Consider the following 20,934-nt stretch of genomic DNA (forward strand, 5'->3'; position numbering starts at 1 on the left):
AGTTAACTCTAGCCTTGTGTGCCAATGCCAGCGGTGACTGTAAGGTCAAGCCACTGCTGGTGTACTACTATGAAAACCAACGTGCTTTCAAGAGCCAAAGGATCTTGAAAGAAAAACTGCAAGTAATGTGGCGCGCTAATGCTAAGGCTTGGGTTACCCGGCATTTCTTCACAGAATGGGTTAATCTGTGCTTTGGTCCGGCAGTCAAAAAATATCTGGCTGAGAAAAACCTGCCATTGAAATGTCTCTTGGTCCTCGAAAATGCCCCTGGTCACCCTCCTGGTCTCGAAGAGGACATTCTTGATAAATTCTGGTTCATCAAGGTCCTTTATCTCCCGCCCACCACCACGCTACTCCTTCCGCCCATGGACTAACAAGTTATTTCCAACTTTAAAAAACTGTCAAAGAAGCATTTGTTCAAGAAATGCTTCGATATCACAGACAACACCAATCTCACCCTTCGGGAATTTTGGAATGAACATTTCAATATCGTGCATTGTTTGAAAATTATTGACGATGCATGGCAGGGTGTCACAAGACGAACTCTTAATTCAGCGTGGAAGAAATTGTGGCCAACTTCCGTCGCTGAGAGGGACTTTATAGGGTTCGATACGACAGACCCTGATGACTCCAAACCTGTTGTGATGGATGAAATCGTGTCTCTTGGAAAGTCCAAGGGGCTGGAGGTAGACGAGGAAGACGTGAACAATCTTGTCAAGGAGCATAAGGAAGAGCTCACGACACAGGAATTGATCGAGCTCCAGGAGATGCAACATTCGGAGGTGTTACAGGAGCTCAGTATCGAGGAGGAGGTGGAAGACGAGGGCCGCCTTTCTACGGCAGAAATCAAAGACACGTTAGCAAAGTGGCAGGATTTTTCTAATTTTATGGAAAAAGAGGCATCCAGACAAGCTGGCGACTGGTTGTGCGTTAGACTTGTGTAACGATACTTGCGTGCATCATTTTCGCAACATTTTGAAGGGGAGACAAAAGCAAACATCCCTAAATAGGTTACTTTTAAATAGGCCGTCAAAAAGTGCAGGTGAAAGCGAGGCAAAAAGAGCCAAACTGGAAGAAGAAGAAAAGTAAAAGAATGAAAACAAAATGTAGAATTAAGTTTAGTTTAACGTAAGATTAACATTTTATTTTCAAGTGTGCGTACAGTAGGCTAATTTCATTTAAGTTAAATTTAAAGTTGAATTTCATTTAAGTTAAATTTAAAGTTAAGGTTATGTTACGTAGTGTTACAAAAGTGTTGCGTACCGAACGTGTCGCCATCAAGTCTCTCTCCTTCCCGTCCTCTCTCCCTCCTCCTCTTCCGCACACACCGCCGTTAGCCGCTACCGTCTATCTCGAAGGTAAGAACTACATAGCTATTTGTTATTTTGTTAGCATAGAATGTTGATTACAACCATTAAAAACATGTTTTTCCTCTGTAATATACTGTTTTTTAGGGTTTTTTTTCAGAAGGTGGGAATGGATCAATTTGTTTTTAGTTATTTTATATAGGAAAAATTCATCTGAGATACGAGAAAATTGAAATACGAGCTCAGTCCCAGATCGGATTAAACTCGTACCACAAGGTATTACAGTAGATGCAATTTGTCTTGCAGGGAGCAAACACAATTGGAACGTTTCTCTAAAGACAAAACATGAACGGGCAGGGCACAAGGAAACCTAAGTGCTAGTGCAAGTAAGATATCATCTCTACACCCGATGAAAATGATACTGGGTTCCTCTAGCTTTGTACTGTATTTTGTGACAGAGAAGCAGAGACGAAGCAGATGCCAAAAGTTTTGTGACCCAAAAGTCACTGAAGAACACATGTTTAGTGTCCAACTGCATAGCATCAAGTAAGTGCGGTGAACACCTGAACCTCGTACCCAAACGTATCCTCAGAGAAGTAAGCAATCCAAGCACTGTATGTAACCCACAATCTTGTGAATGAGACAAAAATGTCCAAGGCATTCAACTCCCTCGAGTTGGTGAGGAGCATTTTACCAATCAAGAAAGTGACAGCATGATCTCATGTGAGGCCAAGTGCTAGAAACGGTTATGTATCTTTTCGTTCGCCGCCACTTTGTCCAGTCTTTGGACAAACAGATGCTGGACCAAAGAACTCCTGGACAAAATGACTCGCGTGGAGAAACATATTCCGTTTGCCAGAACATAGGAGCAGTGATATAATGTTTAAACGCGAGCAAAGCGAGCATACGGTAGAATAAAAACAATAAATCATTAGCTCAATTAAGTATCAAGGTATTTGTAATACAATAACTGAACACTTACAAGTGACTCCATAGAAAATAGACTTTAAATCCCCGTTTTCTAAGCGTCTGGAAGTCCTGGCAAACAAAAGCTCCTGTGTTTTGATAAGTGTTTCATTACTACTATCAAGTTTTGACTAAGGTAACTTTTTTTGGTAATTTTTTATTGTATTACAGGGTGAGATTTCGAACAGAAAATATATGTTTTCCTATAGTAAATAACGTGATTTAACCGAATTTGCTGTTCATTTCAATCGGAAACAAACAGATCAACCAATTCGGCTAACTTTAAGTTGTATGATGTCACTTCTCTTACGAATGTACTGTGAACGATAACATTAGCAACGTTACCAATAATACACAGTTTTACCAACGTTGACGTATGGTACACAGAGTTACCAACGGCACGCTGACATTACTAACGATAGCAATGATAGATATTTCCACACGAATTTTAAATAATTTCTCCATATAAGTTTTACCCAATATCTAAAAAGTACAAAAAGGGCACAGAACCTAACAAACCCACCTAACCTAGCCTAGTAGTATGACAGGTCACAAAATAACATTTGATCTACATCGGACGTTGGCAGCACAGGTTACTGTATTTTTTCATGACACAATCTTTGCAACGGCGCCTCCAAAGTTTATTCAGATATACTGTTTTGTATTTTCCTCCGGTTATTATAATTTCAATTAGGTAATGAATAGAGAAGAAAAGGCTTGTTTTACGTTTATATATCGATTCCCCAGTATGTTTTCCCCACCCAAAACCCCGAGTTCCCACTGGGGGTCCCCCATTATCGGAGGATATAGATGTATATATATTTCTGAAACTATTCATTTGCGACGGGAACGAGTGTCATTTTCGAAGAGAGCGTAATTTTTTTCTATAAGAAAAAGTAGTTGTTTTCCTAGGTTACATCGCCCTGTAATACACTACAATGAAACCCTTTTTTTTTAATTATGACTTATCTGATGATGACTGACAGAAACAAAGTTTAGAAAAGTTAATTTAAATATCAACACAATTAGACAAGATCACTATATTTTCCAGGATTTCATATATAACTGATAACGATACCTAGCGCAAAGCCATAGCTTTTCAGTTATGGTAGTTGACACCCCTTAACTCAAAAACTATGGATTTCCACCAGGAATCATTATTAAAAACGTTCAAAGCACCACAATATACAAAATAAATCCGTCTTATTTTCTAAAAAACATTTAGTGCACTTTTCTATAATTTTACCTCTATACCTTAAAGTTTTATATTTGAATAATTCAGCTATATATTCAACAGTATTGTACATTCAATTATGTAGGCCAATAGTGTTCCTTCACTTGACAAACTTCAAAATAAAAAATATTGTATTTCCAAAATTAATTTAGTTTAAAACCTATTTTTCCATGAATACTACATTACACTAGAAATATGAATTTTGTTGTTAATCAAGAAAAATAGTATCTGGAAACTGAACAGGGTACAGACAATGCAGCAGCATAGTTCGTAATAATTTAAGACTAATATGGTATTTCCACAACCAATACCTTTTATTAAACCTACCCGTTCGAATAATTTTACTATCTTACACAAAATAAGAACTTTAAAAAAAGGGGGGTTATTTAAAAAAAAAAAAAAAAAAAAAACCTTATCTAGAAACTGGACTGGGTAGCCTACATCACAAACTAACCTTACCTAACGTAGACAAACGTGCGTCTAACCTGTTACCTGTCCCTAATTATCAAAGTATCACACCGTGATTTTAACCAAAAAAAAAAAAATATTATCGTAATAGGCCTACACAACACAAAATAGGCCTATTTAGGGGGAAAAAGCGTCTTACCGTTTTCGTAGAGAGTGAAGCTGATTATAGCCAGATCTGAAATGTACAGACTTAACATCTAAACTGTCGCAGGACACTGTTGAAATGTTGAAATATGAAAGGAGTCAATAAAAATGATAAAAAAAAAAATTGGAAAGACGACCGAGACTTTGTTCAGTGATTATTAGAGATATCGCGAAGTTTTTATAAAATTGAGTACTTCGTAACTCCAAGGACAATAACGAACGAATGATGATAACTGAGAGTCTGAGACTGCCGTTTCCAAATTCCATGCAGGTTGCCAGGTTGGCATTTTCAAGCCAAAAAAATCAAATGTCCTTTTTAAAATTTGGTTGGCCTTCAGTAATATGAAAAAAGGTGGGGCTTAAATACATTTTTGGCCTTTTTCTGCTAATGGGTTGGCCTTTTAAAGTCGCGGTTGATTATGAAGTTGGCCTTTTCTCATTTAGAGAACCTGGCAAGCCTGATTCATTCCATGTGGAGCGTCTTTGATGTGGAACAGTGGATTATGGAAGAAGTTGACTGCTTGACAACTGATAAAACAGTAAGAGCCAGTTTGGCCTTTTATGCCAAAAGATCTCGAATTTGGCACTATAAAAAAGGCGGACCTTAAATACCAAAGAATATAGTCACTATACAGAAGGGTATAGTCAGTCTGTTAAATACTATATATTTTGGCATTTTTCTGCTAATGTGTTGGCCTTTTAAAGCTTCTGTTGATTAGAAGTTGGCCTTTTCTCATTTAGAAAACCTGGCAAGTGGCAACCCTGGTAAGAACAACTATTGAACAGAGTCGTTGAATAGAATACACAGAGTATGAGTAAATTTCGGGTTAAAATTTTATTTCCACGAAAAGTGATATATCAAATTATTTTGCAATTATTAAAGGCATGTGTCACAATTTATACCACGTTTAAATTTACAGAATGACAGTGCATCCAGTATAGTTAATTACAGGCAAATTATCCGGTCAAATACGGCCCCTGCTGTTAAGAATCAATTAATAATATTCCTATTTTATTATTATTATTATTATTATTATTATTATTATTATTATTATTATTATTATTATTATTATTATTATTATTATTATTATTATTATTTTCATGTTTACACGTATCGGCTGTGAGAAAGTAGTGGTCAATAACGATGTTAGTGGGCGGAGCAAATTTAAGATTTAGGGAAGAAAATCGAATACATAAACTCTACTATAACCGTAATATTTTTTTTTTTATATATATATTTAGTATTCCTGTTCTTTAACTATTATTGGATTTTCTTTTGATTGTGATTATCTCTTTTAATTTTAATTATTGCACTATTATACTTTTCCATAAATTATATTGATATCGCTGAAATTTTAAACTATGTTCTTACTAATGTTATGGTATGGATGACAGTTAAAAAGGTAAAATTAAATAAAATCAAAACCGAGTTTATGGTAGCAGATAAGAAAACCAACTTAAGGAACTTACTAGATATCCAAATAAATATTAATGACAACTTGGTCTCGATTAGCCAGCCTGTCTAAGTAGAGTTCGTGACCCATAGGCTTATCACTCAACTGTATTATTATTATTATTATTATTATTATTATTATTATTATTATTATTATTATTACTTGCTAAGCTACAACCCTAATTGGAAAAGGAGGATGCTATAAGCCCAGGGGCTCCAACAGAGAAAATACCCCCGTGAGGAAAGGAAACAAGGAAAAGTAAAACATTTTATGAAGAGTAACATTAAAATAAATATCTCTTATATAAGCTATAAAAACTTTAACAAAACAAAAGGAAGGGAAATAAAATAGAATAATAAGCCTGAGTGTAGGCTATCCTCAAGCAAGAAAACTCTACCCCAAGACAGTGGAAGTTCATGGTGCAGAGGCTATGGCACTACCCAAAACTAGAGAACAATGGTTTGACTTTGGAGTGTCCTTCTTATAGAAGGGCTGCTTACCATAGCTAAAGAAAGTCTCTTCTACCTTTACCCAGATTAAAGTGGCCACTGAACAATAACAGTACAGTAACCCCTTGTGTGAAGAATACTTGTTTGGTAATCTCAGTGTTGTTAGGTGTATGAAGACAGTGGAGAATGTGTAAATAGGCCAGACTATTCGGGGGGCGTGTGTGTGTAGGCAAGGGGAAAATGAACCGTAACCAGAGAGAAGGATCCAATGTAGTAATGTCTGGCCAGTCAAAAGATTCCATATATCTATGGCGGCAGTACGTGTATATCAACGGGTGGCTGGTGCCCTGGCAAACCTACTACTGTAGTGTGTCTCTCAGTGCTCAAATAAATAATGTGGTAAGAATCACTGAATATCACCTTAGAAATATTACTTTGTTAAAAAGTATCTGAAGGAAAATTTTCACTTTACTTTAAGGGGTTTTCCTGGTCCTATCACACATTGGAACCGTGCCTGTGCACTACAGGACATACCAGATTTTTGTTGTATGCATTCCTGAGTCTTTAGAGTTTCACAGCGTATTCCATGCAAATTGTCAAATCCACGTCATCAGAGCATTTAGAATATGTAGAAGGTTGTCGTTCCACTTGTGCAACCAGTAGTTCACAAACAAAAGATGATTAGGCATTTTTACCCACATTGCAATGCCAGAAAACGAAGTCCCAATGGAGCATCAATTGTGTGCCACTGTAAATATGTCCTTAGGGTAACAATAAGGATCTATCTATCTATCATGGCACTTCATCCTATTTTGGGAGGTAGCCGACATAAAGAAAAGAAACGTAAGGGGATTTTTCTTCTCATTGCTCCTCCCTGACTGACAAGGGGACCAGCTGAGTTTGGTTGGCACTGCTAAGGTGACACAGCCCAGCCTCCTTTTTTTTTTTCACCCACAAATAAATCTTCATTTGCTGATTCCCATATTGCTGCTACCCCAGCAGTCACCAAAGTGATTCCCAGGTAGCAGCAAGGTCTATCAGAACTGTGTCACAATCATTCTCCATTCATTCCCATTCTAGCAAGATCTTTTGCCTCACACCTATCCTCCTGTTACCTTGGGTCTTCTTTACTCTATCCATCCACCCAAACCTTGACCTTCCTCTTGCACTTCTCCCATCAACTCTTGCAATCATCACCTTCTTCAGCAGACACCCATTTCCTATCCTCTCTACATGGCCAAACCACCTCGACACATTCATATCCTCTCTAGCTGCTAATTCCTTTCTCACCCTCACTACTTCACTCCTAACCCTATCCAATTGAGGTACACCAGCCATACTCCTCAGACACTTCATCTCGACCACATTCAATTTCTGTCTCCATCACTGTCATTGCCCTCAACTCCAATCCATACATCACAGTTGGTACAATCAATTTCTCATATAGAACTCTCTTTACATTACCAGTGGCGGCTCGTTATATAGGCACTGTGGAACTGCAGCACCACATATAATTTTCAATTGTATAACATTTGATATATTTTTTTCTTTAATTCTTTCATTATACTTTTTAAATATGAAATATGTAAGCTTAATGTCCGTAGCCCTCCATCAGTTTATAGAAAAAATATAAAAAATCTTTGAGTGGAACTGTATACTTTACAGTTCCAGCAGTGGGGTTTTTGGCTGTTATGTGCATGTTCAAATTGGAAGGTACACACAAGGCTATGGAGAGAGAGAGAGAGAGAGAGAGAGAGAGAGAGAGAGAGAGAGAGAGAGAGAGAGAGAGAGAGAGAGAGAGAGAGAGAGAGAGAGAGAGAGAGAGAGAGAGCAGTTCCGACGTTGGTGCGCTGGTGAAATTAGTAATTAACAATGAAAACCTTGAAACTGAACTAAAGGTTTTCTACTGTAGGTCTGATATTTATGAATATTGCAATTTAAATTTACCTTAAAAAATAATCTAGATAATGCTCTTAGTGAAATTACACAAACTGATAAAAATCCTCTGACAATTCCTAAGAGTACATCAGAGACAGAACGCTTGTTTTCAACACCTAAAAGAATCAAAATTTTACTAAGAAGCACTATCAATTCGGAAAGACTACTTGCACTTGCAGTGCTTTCTAAAGAGAAAAAAATTCCTCAATTCTCATCCAGAGATCAGAAAACTATTAACACTTTTGCACAAATTAAAACAAGAATATTCTTTTTTAATGAATAGACTATGCTTGAACTAGAACAATTTAGTTATAGTTAATAGAAAATGTTACTTTTCGATTTTTTAAGATTCAAAAAAGTTTATGAATAAATTTTCTTATACATAACGATGTGTTTCCTTTTACAAAACATTGAAACAAAGGCTGAAAAAAAAAATCGGGAGCAGCAACTCCCTAATTTTAGCCATGAGCCGCCATTCATTCACCCTAACCCTATATCCTTTACCACACCCTTCACTGCCCCCAACACTTTACATCATTCACTCTCTGATGTACATCTGCTTCCACTCCACCATTTACAGCAACAACAGAACCCAAGTACTTGAACTTATCTACTTCCTCAAGTAACTCTCCATTCAAGATGACACAGTCTAACATCATCCTCCATTCTCGTGCATCTCATAACCTTACTCTTAGGCTATCCACAATAACTTTCAACTTCCTTCTCTCACACACCCTTCCAAACCCTGTCAACTAATACAGTATCATTTGAAAACAACAACTGATTCCCTCTCACTCATGATCACTCTATCTATCAGTTTCAATCCTTGACCAAGCACTTCAGCATTCACTTCGCTTATAGCTCCATCAAATTGAACAACCATTGCAACATCACACATTCCTGTCTCACCCCACCTTCACTGGAAACCAATCATTCATTTCATTTCCTATTCTAACACATGTTTTACTGCCTATGTATAAACTCTTACTGTATGCAGCAACCTACCACCAGTTCCATATAACCTCATCACTTACCTATCAACTTTTATCATAAGCTTTTTCCAGATCCATAAATGCAACATATATCTCCTTACCTTTTGCTCGATATTTCTCGCACAGCTGCCATTCATCTGGTTTTGCATTTTCATGCCATATTCTACAAAACAATCTTGTGAGTATTCTGGAAGTCACTTCATTTTTGGCCAACATCATCTCACCAGTTATTCCATCGTATCCAGGTCCTTTCCATCTCTTGAGTTTTTTAATGATAGCATCCACTTCAAACACATTGAATTAGTTCATTGGCACATCAATGTATTCCCCAGCTTTAGGTATATCAATCAAATTATTCCCTTCATATCTCCTATTCCTGACCTCACTAAAGTGTTCCATCCACTGTTGCATTTCTTCATCTTCTTTTTGATGGGTATATGCTGCTTCTTTGTTATCCCAGTGGAGATTTCATTAATAATTCTGTGAGCAATTCTTACACCATGGCCACTCCCAGAATTCATAGATCTGTCAGCCTCATCTGCTTTCCTGTCTAAATATAAATCCCCATTAATTTCTGAGCGTTTTGGAATGTGTCTTGATTACTTGTAACCTTTAGCCTTGCCAAATCACTGTCCTTTATGTATTCTTTGATGCAAATGAACTATTTCCAAGGAAATTATCCTTTTTAATTTCCCCTTTTCCTTCAGTATTGAAACATGGCCACCATTTGCAATCATCATCCATATGACCAATCTGCTCGTTCTTCATTGTCACATGACTTTTATTGCTAATGACATATCTATTTTGTTTTAGCCCATCACCTACCCTCATTTTGAAAAAACATAACTGATTCCAGTCTTACTTTCATGCTTGAAAAACTATTTGTTCCTACAATTATACACTCATCATGCATTGAAGATTACAGCAAGAAGAGGAATAAGTAGTTCAAGAATGATTTTTCGGCTTTGCGGTCTTCCCCAAAACAGAAAAAACCTTGAGCTCTCATTTTTCCCTCTGGTGCTTTGACTTCTGCACCTTCTTTTGCTTCCCCTATGGGAAAGACTAATGGACGGTAGCACCACCTTTCTCTTAGGGCAATCTTCAGGGGTAGTGGATTTTGCTCCCTTCCCCAATGAAATTTTAGGGGCCTGCCCTTCCCCTTATATTGATCCCGCCATTGCTGACCACTCCTTTTTCCATGACCAGGCACTTCAGACCTAGTGACCTTTATTGGGCAATGAAGTTACAGTATCCCATGGATGTAGAAGATCCTTCAGGCTCTAGCTATCACTATATCTAACTTGCCTTTTGCTGTGGCAACACCTGTGGAAGGAGCCTTTGACATTAAGCCTGCTATCCCATCCGAGTCTAAGGAAGCGCAGTTGATCCTTAACCCTTGTCATCTGGAGGCAAAACCATTGACTGATTGCTGACAAGCAAAGGAAGAAACCTGTCTTTCTTCTACTTCCAGCTCTGTACCTTGTCTTTCTTCTACTTCTAGCCCTGTAGCTTGTCTTTCTTCTCCTTCCAGCCCTGTACCCTTGCCCTCATCCACTGCTGTTGAGCCTTTTCCACATCATGTCCCTTTGAAGATGAAGAACAGCAAGCTGCCTTTAATCTTTTCAGACTCCCTTCAGCATGATTACCAGCTGACAACCCTCCTACAGAAGGAAATTGTAAGCCTCTTTCTTCGTCAGGTAATGACTCCCCTAGATCCCAGCGTAGAGGACAAGAGACATCATCTAACACAAAGCATTGTCATAGAACTATGAGAAGTCCGTCACTTGAGACTTTCCTGGATGCACGATTGTTACTAAATTCATGATCACCAAGTGCACATTGTCCTTATGTGCACAAAGACTTCCATATGCTCATTCTTCGCCAGAGAGTTTTTATGTGTATGATTGTTGTCACTCGCACACTTTAGACACCACCTCTTCGTGCAGGTGGAGTTAGATCTAAGTGCATATAATTGCCGTTGTACACAAATTTTCCTTTACATTTGCAATCGTCTATTTGAAAAAGACTGCCACATCATAGGAGTTCAGCTGAGGAATCCAGAAAATCACACTCTAGGTCTTTACACGCAAGGTATGTGCACAATTAGTCTCGTAAGGTGAAAGCTTTAGATGCAGAACACCTTCAATCTGATCCTCCACCTGTAAAGGGTTCACAAGCATCATACCTGTACACAGAATGTTCATGCTCTAGGTCCAACCAAGAGACCTCTCCAAGCACTAGGTCTCCACCTGCTGCATTGCCAGGTGCTAGATTGGCACATATTAGGTAACAACTTGCTACACATTAGATTGCCACGTGTGAGATCACCGTGACCTTCACTTTTACGCATTTGATCCCCGTGTATTACTTCCTCACGCTCTAGAAAACGGGATAGGTCCTCTCCAGGAAAATAGTTACCACGTGGCCTCTCATAGGAGGAATTGAGACAGTCTAGTGGCCAATGCCAATAAAAAATGCGTAATATCAGAGAAAGGCCCTCTTAAAATTCATGTGAATCTGATATAAACATTGAAATAGGAGATTCTTCCTTACGCTAGTACTGAAGGAAATGGCGATGCTTATTGAGAAAGTCTTAAGTTGCAATTATTACGACCAGATGAAATATAAATTTTTCTGTCAAGTTCTAAAACTCATCTTCAGTAATTAATGGAAGGCTTTATGGAGTACAAAATCAGTATGACGACAAACTAAAAATTGATTAAATCCATTGTTGTATAATGGTCTTTATTTGAAAAGAAAAAAAAAAAAGTCCTACGTTGAATTCTATCCCATCTCCAAATCAGTCATAATCATAAAATCTATGAATACTTGATGAATAACTCATTTAACCCATAACACTTACATCATTATCAAGCTACATGACTGGACTTAAATTTAACAGATCATAATGATTTGTTGAAAAACATCCATGTAAGATATAAATCTCTTAAGTGATCGTCAGAATCAACATTCTCAGTTTATCTGTCTAAATCTTCCACATGTAATTTACCCACTCATTAAACTTTTAATCAGTGGAATTAACTACCAGTAGTTAAGTTCTATTATTTCTATTGAGAAAAAAAAAATTCTGCTACCTCTGGAATTTTACAATATTATCTGTGGTGAGGTTACAACATTTAAGAGTTATAAAGTGAAATACATAAAGCTCTAATGTACTCTACTGTACAGTATTACAGTATAGTATAACAAATTCCATGTACTGTACTTATTTATGCAGGTATTTAACATGAAGGAAATTCTGAAGACTCCTAAAATTGTTAAAAATAACAAATTTGGAAATAATTTGTAACATTTTTTCCTAAATAATACAAACCTCAAGTTATTTATATGGATTATCTTTTGGCAAAGCTGGAAGGTAGAAAATAGCCTAAAAAGTGCGAGGTGGCAACCCTACTTAACCACTGTTAAGCTTGCAGAACTGCCTCACTTTTCAATTGCAGGCAGGACTTCAAGGGGACAGGTGATGGTGGGACAATTTATATAAATAACTACAGGTTTGTATTAGTTATGGAAAAATATAAATTATTTCCAAATTTGTTATTTGTTCCTCCACTAACAAACCTTACGTTATTCATACGGATGACTCACTCTTTGGTGGATGGAAGTCTGACTTCCAGCTTAGTCATTGAGCCAGGTTTTCCTAGTACAGTCTTAGACTGTATCTAAGGATAAACCTTGACACCTAGCTAATAATTCACAGCCTCAGTGTTATTGCAGCCTGAGCAATCTGTGTGGTTGTGGAAATAGCATATGAACGTCTAGCTAAAGTACTGTGTTCAAGTTCTTAAACAGGAATATTACATATAAAGATGTTTCCTAATGTTTACCTTGCAGGAAACATAAACGTGAACGATTATGAATAGTTATTGTCTATACTAGGATACACAAGGAAAATGGTTCTCACCTACAGAGGTTGAAACCAGCTTGCAGAGGAACCCAAGGCGCTGTTCCCCAAGAGAGGGGAATATGAAAAAAGGGAAAGCCAACCACACTTCCATTCATCCCAGACTTAACCTAAGTAACCAATGCCCTCAACCAAGTGTTACTTGTCCAACAAGGAGCCCAAGGTATTCTTAAACCACTTATTGTGCAGCCTCCACAAGGCCAATAGAGAACGTATCAAGCCTAATGTGGATCACATCCTTGAGGTAGTGGGTGGTGAAGGTCGTTTGACGCTTCCAAAAACCCGCTTGCAGACCTTATGATACTGAGAAGTTATGTTTAAATGCCAGGGACGTACTGATGTCCATGACATCATAAGCTCTAGGTTTTCGAGCTTCAGAAGGGTCATGTTGGAGGGCATAGTCTACGACTTTGGGATCCAAGAAGCGATAGTGTTCTTGGTGACCATCCCCTTAATTCTGCCTGAGCTGATAAATAAGGCTAAAATTTTGGGTCTTGTTGCTGCAGTGCATTTAAGATAATATCTCAAACTCCTCACTGGACAGATTAACAGCTGATCTGGGTCATTGGTTACAGAACGTAGACTCTTGATCTGAAAGGCCCCGAATCCATGGTCCAGTACCCCCAGATTTTGAGTCTCGGCAATAAACTCAGGGACGAAGCCATGTCACCATGAAGCTCACTAACTCTCTTTGTAGATGCTAAAACAAGTAGGAACGCCATCTTCAAAGTGAAATTACGGTCTGTAGCATGGTGTAGTAGTTTAAGGAGGAACCTTTAGGGATCTCAAAACCCAAACCACGTTCCAAGGAGGAGATCTCATCTCCGACTGGGGGAGAGTGATCTCATAACTCTTCCACATCTCAGAGCTCCAACGAAGAGGAAAGATCCTCTCCATTCAATCTTAAGGCTAGACTTAAGGCTGAGAGATAGCCTTTTACCGCCGAGACTGGAGTTTTTCCTCTCGAAGATATACAAGGAACTTTCCGCTATTACTGGAATGGTGGCATCGAGGGGAGAGATAACCTTGCCACGACTCCAACCACAGAACACTGTCTACTTTGCCTGGTATGCTGCTGTCAAAGACTTTTATAAGTGCTTAGACATTATTTTTTCAACTTGTTGTGAAAAGCTGTATCCCTTCTCTTCAGAATCGCATTTGCCCACAAGTTGACCGTTTGGTGTGAAAGGAATTCTAAGGTCCGGGTACCTGACAGAAAGGACTCCAAGGACCGTCTTATCGAATCCTTGGAAAGATCCTTGGATCGAACAATCTGGCCCAACAACCCCAACCATAGGTCAAGCCATGAAGCAACTTGCATAGCATACTTCGCACTTCTCTCTATGTTGAAGAGCTTAGAGGCAGAAAGGGAGATCCTCAAGGAAGCTAGTCTCTGTACTGGGACACCCCTGGTAAGAGATTCTACCGAGGGGTCGAGAGTCAGGGTAGGGCAAGGCTCGTCCTGGATCTCATAACACTTCCACTGCAGAATGAAGGAAAGTGGAAGAGATCGGGAGGAAGACCCTGCTCTAAGAGAGCTAGAAGTGCCTGCTATCTGAGAGATAGCTTTTCTTCTGGTTGCAGTAATCCCTTTTGATCAAGGGAAGACTGCACTGGTCTTAGGAGGTTTCTAGGTACCCAAGACTAGGTCCAGAACCATATCCTTGCCTTCCTGTAAGGCAGTGCCAGGGTGCGACAAGTTATTAAAGGCCCTCATGCATGCAAGAACTTGCCAGAAGTTATGTTCCGACTCATGTTCAGCCTCGGAGTAGAACTTCAGATTCGCGGCTTTTGGGAGGTATTCTTCATCCGTGTCAAGGTCAAGGTCAAGGTCAAGGTCATCAGCTGTGAACCTGTGAAGGACCAGCCTCAGGAGACCCCCTAGCCAATTCCTGCTTACAAGCTTCCCTTGCCTTAGAGTTCTTAGGAACTGTCTTTGAATCTTTTGATTCCTTCCTCGGAGGAAAGTTTTCTTCAAGGACACATGTTTTAGAGGAAAGTTGTGGTTCCTTAGGCTTCTGAGGTTCGGGAGCAACGTTTTGTTCCCCCTCAGGTAGAAGAGATACCATATATTGGTCCAGAGGAACGATTTCAATAGGTTTAGGATCGAAGGGGTGGATGGCAATCTCCTCATGAGAACCTAGGTCCCTATTTGTACGGAGTTGTACGATGTCAGCGTGCGGTGGAGTGACAGGGTTCATCTTCCTCCTCTGTTCGGCCGTATTCCTCTCGCCTGGTCGAACTGGCATTAAGGGAAGAGGCCCTGTAGGTGGAGCAGCTGCAGTCTTGTTTGTCCCTGGTGTTTGGTCAAGGTGGAGATGACCTAAATACCCAAGGGACAGAACTGCTCTCAGCAGATCTCCTCCTAAGGTCAGAAGGAGCATCAGAAGACAAGGACGACGGAATACAGTACAGTGGAACCTCTACACACGAACGTATCTACATCTGAATTTTCCAACGTCCGAAGTAAAATTCGAGCAAATTTTTGACTCTACACCCGAATTTTATTTCGACACACGAAGTAAGCAATTTTCGTCGTACCGGTTGTATGGTTGTATCCGAATTTTTCTACACGCGAAGTACAATTCGAACACGTTTCTACTCTACACCCGAATGTTTTTTTCGACACCCGAAGTAAACAATACTCGTACGCGTAGTCGGTGCTCATAGCGCCTGAAGTGTTTTTTATTTCCGCTGATAGAAGGCAGCACTTCGACCTCGGAGGGACCCTCAATTAGCACGGCTTGGGTCAGTCCTCTGTGCTCGTCGGCTTCTTGCGGTTGTGCTCTGTGCGTTCTGCTATTAACTCTGTTTTAATCGTGATTTTTTACGTGCATCCTTTAACGGTAATTTACGTAAAGTATGGGTCCTAAAAGGCTTAGTTTTGCCAGTGGTAGTGGTGAGAAAAGGAAGAAGGAAATGCTTTCTTTAGAAGTTAAGCAAGAAATTATTGAAAAACATGAGCGTGGCGTCCGCGTGAGTGAAATTGCTAAACAGTATGGCCGTAATATGTCGACGATCTCGACAATCCTTAAACAGAAGGAAGCTATTAAAGCAGTGAAACCTTCTAAGGGGATCACCATAATTTCAAAACGCCGTAGCCCTATCATAGAAGAGATGGAACGACTTCTGCTAGTGTGGATCAAGGACAGAGAGATCGTTGGCGACACCATCACCGAGACCGTCATCTGCGAGAAGGCGCACACCATCTTTATGGACTTGAAGGAGGAGAGCTCTGTGGGTGATGCTGGGGAGAGTTCAACTGAGCCTTCCTCAGATGATTTCAAGGCATCTCGTGCCTGGTTCGAGAAATTTAAGAAACGGTCCGGGATTCATTCAGTTGTTCGCCACGGAGAGGCTGCTAGTGCGGACACAAAGGCTGCAGCTGACTTTGTCAAGAACTTCGAAAAGATCGTGCAGGAAGAAGGCTACGTAGAGCAGCAAGTGTTTAATTGTGAAGAAACAGGGCTGTTTTGGAAGAAGATGCCGATTCGAACCTACATCACCGCCGAAGAGAAGAAATTGCCTGGGAATAAGCCAATGAAGGATCGGTTGACTCTTGCCCTATGTGCCAATGCTAGCGGGGACTTTAAAGTCAAGCCCTTACTGGTTTACCATTCAGAGAACCCTAGGGCCTTTAAGGCACACAACGTCGATAAGGATCAGCTTCATGTTTTCTGGCGATCCAACTCGAAGGCCTGGGTCACTAGGCAATTCTTTGTGCAATGGGTTAACCAAGTTTTCGGCCCTTCTGTGAAGAAGTATCTTCATGAACAGAAATTGCCTTTAAAGTGCCTGCTATGCCTTGACAATGCACCCGCTCACCCCTCCGGACTTGAAGATGATATCTTCGATGAATTTAAGTTCATAAAGGTGCTGTATCTTCCACCGAATACCACCTCTATCCTCCAGCCCATGGACCAGCAAGTCATCTCTAATTTTAAGAAGCTGTACACCAAGCACTTATTTAAGCAGTGCTTTAATGTCACGCAAAGCACCAACTTAACTTTGCGTGAATTTTGGAGGGGCCACTTCAACATCGTGCACTGCTTGAAGATCATAGATCAGGCTTGGGTGGGATTAACTCGATGGACCCTCAATTCTGCCTGGAAGCTGTGGCCTGATGCAGTTTCTTCCCGAGATTTCGAAGGTTTTGACCCCGAACCTGATCCCGTGGTGGGTGCAGCGGAAGCCGTAGAGGAAATCGTCTCCCTTGGCAAGTCCATGGGTCTGGAGGTCGACGCAGATGACGTTACGGAACTCGTCGCTGAATGTCACGACGAACTTACCACGGATGAGTTCAAGGAACTCCATGCTATGTCTGAGCACATGAATGATGACGAGGAAGGGAGCGAGGAGGTAGAACATGTGTTAGGTTCGGCGCATATAAAAGAGGTGTTAGGAAAATATCAAGACGTGGTCGACTTCATCGACAAATACCATCCAAAGAAATTGCAGGTTTGTCGTGTAGTTTTGCAGTTCGATGATGTTTGCCTAACTCACTTTCGAAACATTCTGAAAAGCCGTACCAAGCAATTATCTATCGATAATTTCTTTAAAAAAACTGCAAAGCGAACTCGTGATGAAGAGGATGTAAGTGATTCGAAGAAAACGGCAAAGAGTGAAGCGGAAGAAAGTGAAACAAAGAAAACGGAAAAGAGTGAAGCGAAAGAAATTCAGTCAATTTTAAGTGTAGAGAGTGAAAGTGATTAAAATTACGTAATCATCAAAAAGAAAAAAAGAAAATGTAAAAAAATATATAAAAAAAAAAAAATAAGCTAAGTTATGTTAAGTTCACTAAGTGTAAGTTAAAATAAGTTACGGTAGTGTACGTTTATCGTAGTTAACCTCTCTACCTCCTCGCCGCCCGTCCGTCTCCTCTCTGCGTAGCAAGACTAACAACACCTGCGCTGGAGTTTCTAAGGTAAAGTGATGCTAAAAACCCGTTTCTTATTTTTCATTTTTTGCTAATTCTTCTTATTTACATATCTGTTATCTAATTTAGTGTGCATTATTCTCATGGGAAAATTATGTGTAGTAGTTTATTAAGAAGTTATCATAGGTTTTTGGGCTCAACCACGGATTAATCCTATTTCAATGTATTCTTATGGGAAAATTCGTTTCTACATCCGAACATTTTCTACATCCGAAGTTGGTTCTGGAACGGATTAAATTCGTATGTAGAGGTTCCACTGTACTGGGAGTAAACCGTGGTGGATGCAATTGGGGATAGGCAGGTGAAAGCTCCAACCCAAATGTCTCCTGTAGGGATGACACCAAAGTGTCATACCAGAATGGAAGCTCTCCGACTCTAAACAATTCAGGAGTATCCTTAGGGAGTCCTGGGGGAGGAGAATGCTGTCTGGACTAGCATTTAGAGGGGCCGAATCCTTGGAAGGCAACCGCTTAGACATCATTAAATGCTCCTTTATGATTCACACTGGGCGATCAGGAGATATGGGTACACCCGCGTACTTATTAAGAGGCTCTTTAACTCCCACCGGAAAGAGAACCGGCCTGCCGCTAGAGCTGTCGGTAGTGGAGAACGTTGTCTGAGGAGTTAGATCCTTGCCTGCTTTCGAAGTTGTAACTTCAACATGTGAGACACCCGTCGACACAGTACGTTTATTCACTGTAGGAGGTGATTTTCGCACAACTGTGTGCAACTTGTGCGCGATTCGCACGCGGAATCATGAGATTCGTGCGTAAATCGCGAGCAAAAATCACTACTTCGCGAACAACAGATAGCGAGCGAGGAGGGGGAGGCCTCTGAGGCTCTTTGTGCAGCTGTAGCACCCTGTACACTCGCAGGAGGAAGAGATGAGAGCCTCTGAGTGGGGCCCAACGCATTGCATTGGCAAGTGTTGTGGTACAGAAGAGTTCATGGGAGGGCGTCACGCAGGCGAATGCTTACAAAAGCCACCCCAGGCTTTGAAAAGGGCTGGAGGCAGTCTTGGAAGAGGCTTCTCAGGAAATTTGTCTTCAGAAAGTCCTTGTTTGGTCAGAAGTCGTTAGGGAAAAGATCAGATAAAGCGTGACGTGTGGATGGAGAGTGTGCATGTCTTACGTCCTCGCAAAGATCTCCTCATTCGCGAACTAGAGCGTTTAGCATGTAATTGTACGCGCTTTTCTCGTGATCGTGAATGATCTTGTGATCTTGAGCATCTAGCCCTTGAACATATGCATCTTGCTTGCGATCGTGATCGACGTGCCCTTGATCGTGTTTAGCTCACGAATGCGAATGTTTGCCTCGCGGTCATGATCGTGAATGCTTAGTATGTGATCTTGAGTGCGTAGCTCGTGATTGTGAGCATGTAGCTCATGACTGTGAGCGCTAGCTCGTGATCATGAGCGTGTAGCTCATGGTTGCGAGTGCCAAGCTCGGGATCATGCGCGTGACCACACAGGTTGTGATCGTGCCCGTGAACGTGCAGCTCGTGATCGTGCCCGTGAACGCGCAGGTCGTGATCGTGCCCGTGAACGCGCAGCTTGTGATCGTGCCCGTGAACGCGCAGCTTGTGATCGTGCCCGTGAACGCGCAGCTAGTGATCGTGCTCGTGATCGTGCCCGTGAACGCGCAGCTAGTGATCGTGCTCGTGATCGTGCCCGTGAACGCGCAGCTCGTGATCGTTCCCGTGAACGCGCAGCTTGTGATTGTGCTCATGAACATGCAGCTCGTGATCTTGAATGTGAAGCTCGTGTTCTTGAGCATAAGTGTGAATCTTGTGATCGTTGGCGCCACGTCCTTGATTGTGAGCGGTCAGCTCGTGATCGAGAAGAATGTCTCCTTGAAGACGAACGCCTAGACCGCGATGACCTATGGTCTTTTTGGAGTAAGCACGTGGCGCTTGAATGACAGTATCTTTGGGAAGAACGCCGAGATCGCGAGCAATCTCTATGATCCATTGAACGCCGTGACTGATATTCTAAAGGTAAGCGCAAAGCTCATGAGGATAATCCTCCTGAAGGACGTTAAGATGTAGTTTCTCGTGCTGGCGATTGGCAAGCAGGTGGAGCGCTGGCCATAGGAGGATCATCTTGCCCAGCCTCAGCAGCTGGCGAGGCTAGCGTACGCGAGCTGGAACCTTTTCTGTGGAAAGAAGGAGGATTAGGGTTAGGCGACGATGTCGTCACAAGATGGTGAGAGGGGACATCGTCAGCAGGAGGCTGTTGAAGGGGCGAACGAGAATGGTCATGTCATCTGCGCATGGAGGGGCTAGGAGATGGCAAAAGGTGGACCTCGCACCCATCCAGAGCGAAAGATATTGAAGCCATAGGGGATGGGTCTCTCCTCGCGCCACGCTAAAGAAGTTGCAGTTGCAAAAGCGTTTCCTTCGAAGGGGGAGCAGAAATCCCCAAGGACGGCCAAGCTTGAAGAACATCCGTGAGAGGGAAAGACTCCCCGGTGGCTGGAGGTGATGTTTAAAGAGGGGAAACATCAACACCCACAGTAACCCTAGGTTGCCAAGGAGTTAGTCAGTCTATGCTCCTACTTGACCGTTCCCCTGAGGAAGATGGGGGAGGAGAAGAGACCGTTCCCCTGAGGAAGACGGGGAGAAGCTTCGGAGGAGATCTAGGAGTACGAGAAGAAGCCCAAGCTCTTTCCCCATCGGAGGAAGACCCCAGGGGAGAAAGGTCTCGTTTGTCTTTCTTCTTCCTGTGATACCCAAATTTCTCCCACCGGGAAGCAGGCCATTCCCGACACTCGTCATACGGCGCACCCTGCTCACAGCGACGCCCCTGGCAAGTTGGACACAGCAGATGGGGATATGTGTCAACAGAAGACATGAAGGTGCCACAAGGGTGACCTTCGCGGTCAGGACATGTTCGCATGGGAGCGCCCAGAAGAAAACTACACACACTTGGAAAAGAGAAAGAAAGGGAATAAAGTAAATGTTGGCAAGTCTAATGGCTAAGCCATGGGAGAGGGAGAGAGCGGACATGTCCGATCTCTACCAGCCAAAAGAGAAAAGTAAGGCAGCTCTGCGAGCTGTGAGTGAAGATAAGTGGCTGGGGGTACCCCCTAGACACCCCCTACCTAACCACAACAGTGGTTA

The 20,934-nt window shown here is 41.3% G+C and overlaps 1 protein-coding gene across 1 annotated transcript; it reads left to right on the forward strand.

The window, feature by feature from the left end:
* Positions 1 to 644: 644 nt before the first annotated feature.
* LOC137615025 (nuclear speckle splicing regulatory protein 1-like) lies at positions 645 to 19,733 on the forward strand. The gene is made up of 3 exons (XM_068344661.1): positions 645 to 929; positions 1,766 to 1,853; positions 19,216 to 19,733. Exons 1-3 carry the CDS (start codon positions 645 to 647, stop codon positions 19,731 to 19,733), a joined length of 891 nt encoding a protein of 296 aa, XP_068200762.1.
* The last annotated feature ends 1,201 nt before the right edge of the window (positions 19,734 to 20,934 follow it).

Source organism: Palaemon carinicauda, chromosome 21 (assembly GCF_036898095.1).
Source record: "Palaemon carinicauda isolate YSFRI2023 chromosome 21, ASM3689809v2, whole genome shotgun sequence".
NCBI lineage: Eukaryota > Metazoa > Arthropoda > Malacostraca > Decapoda > Palaemonidae > Palaemon > Palaemon carinicauda.

Coding starts and splice junctions, on each gene's coding strand:
- LOC137615025 (XM_068344661.1), top strand. CDS start 645: ATGGATGAAATCGTGTCTCTTGGAAAGTCCAAGGGGCTGGAGGTAGAC. Junction 930..1,765: donor AAGCTGGCGACTGGTTGTGC/GTTAGACTTGTG, acceptor ATTTTGTGACAG/AGAAGCAGAGACGAAGCAGA. Junction 1,854..19,215: donor GTCCAACTGCATAGCATCAA/GTAAGTGCGGTG, acceptor TGTGAGCGCTAG/CTCGTGATCATGAGCGTGTA.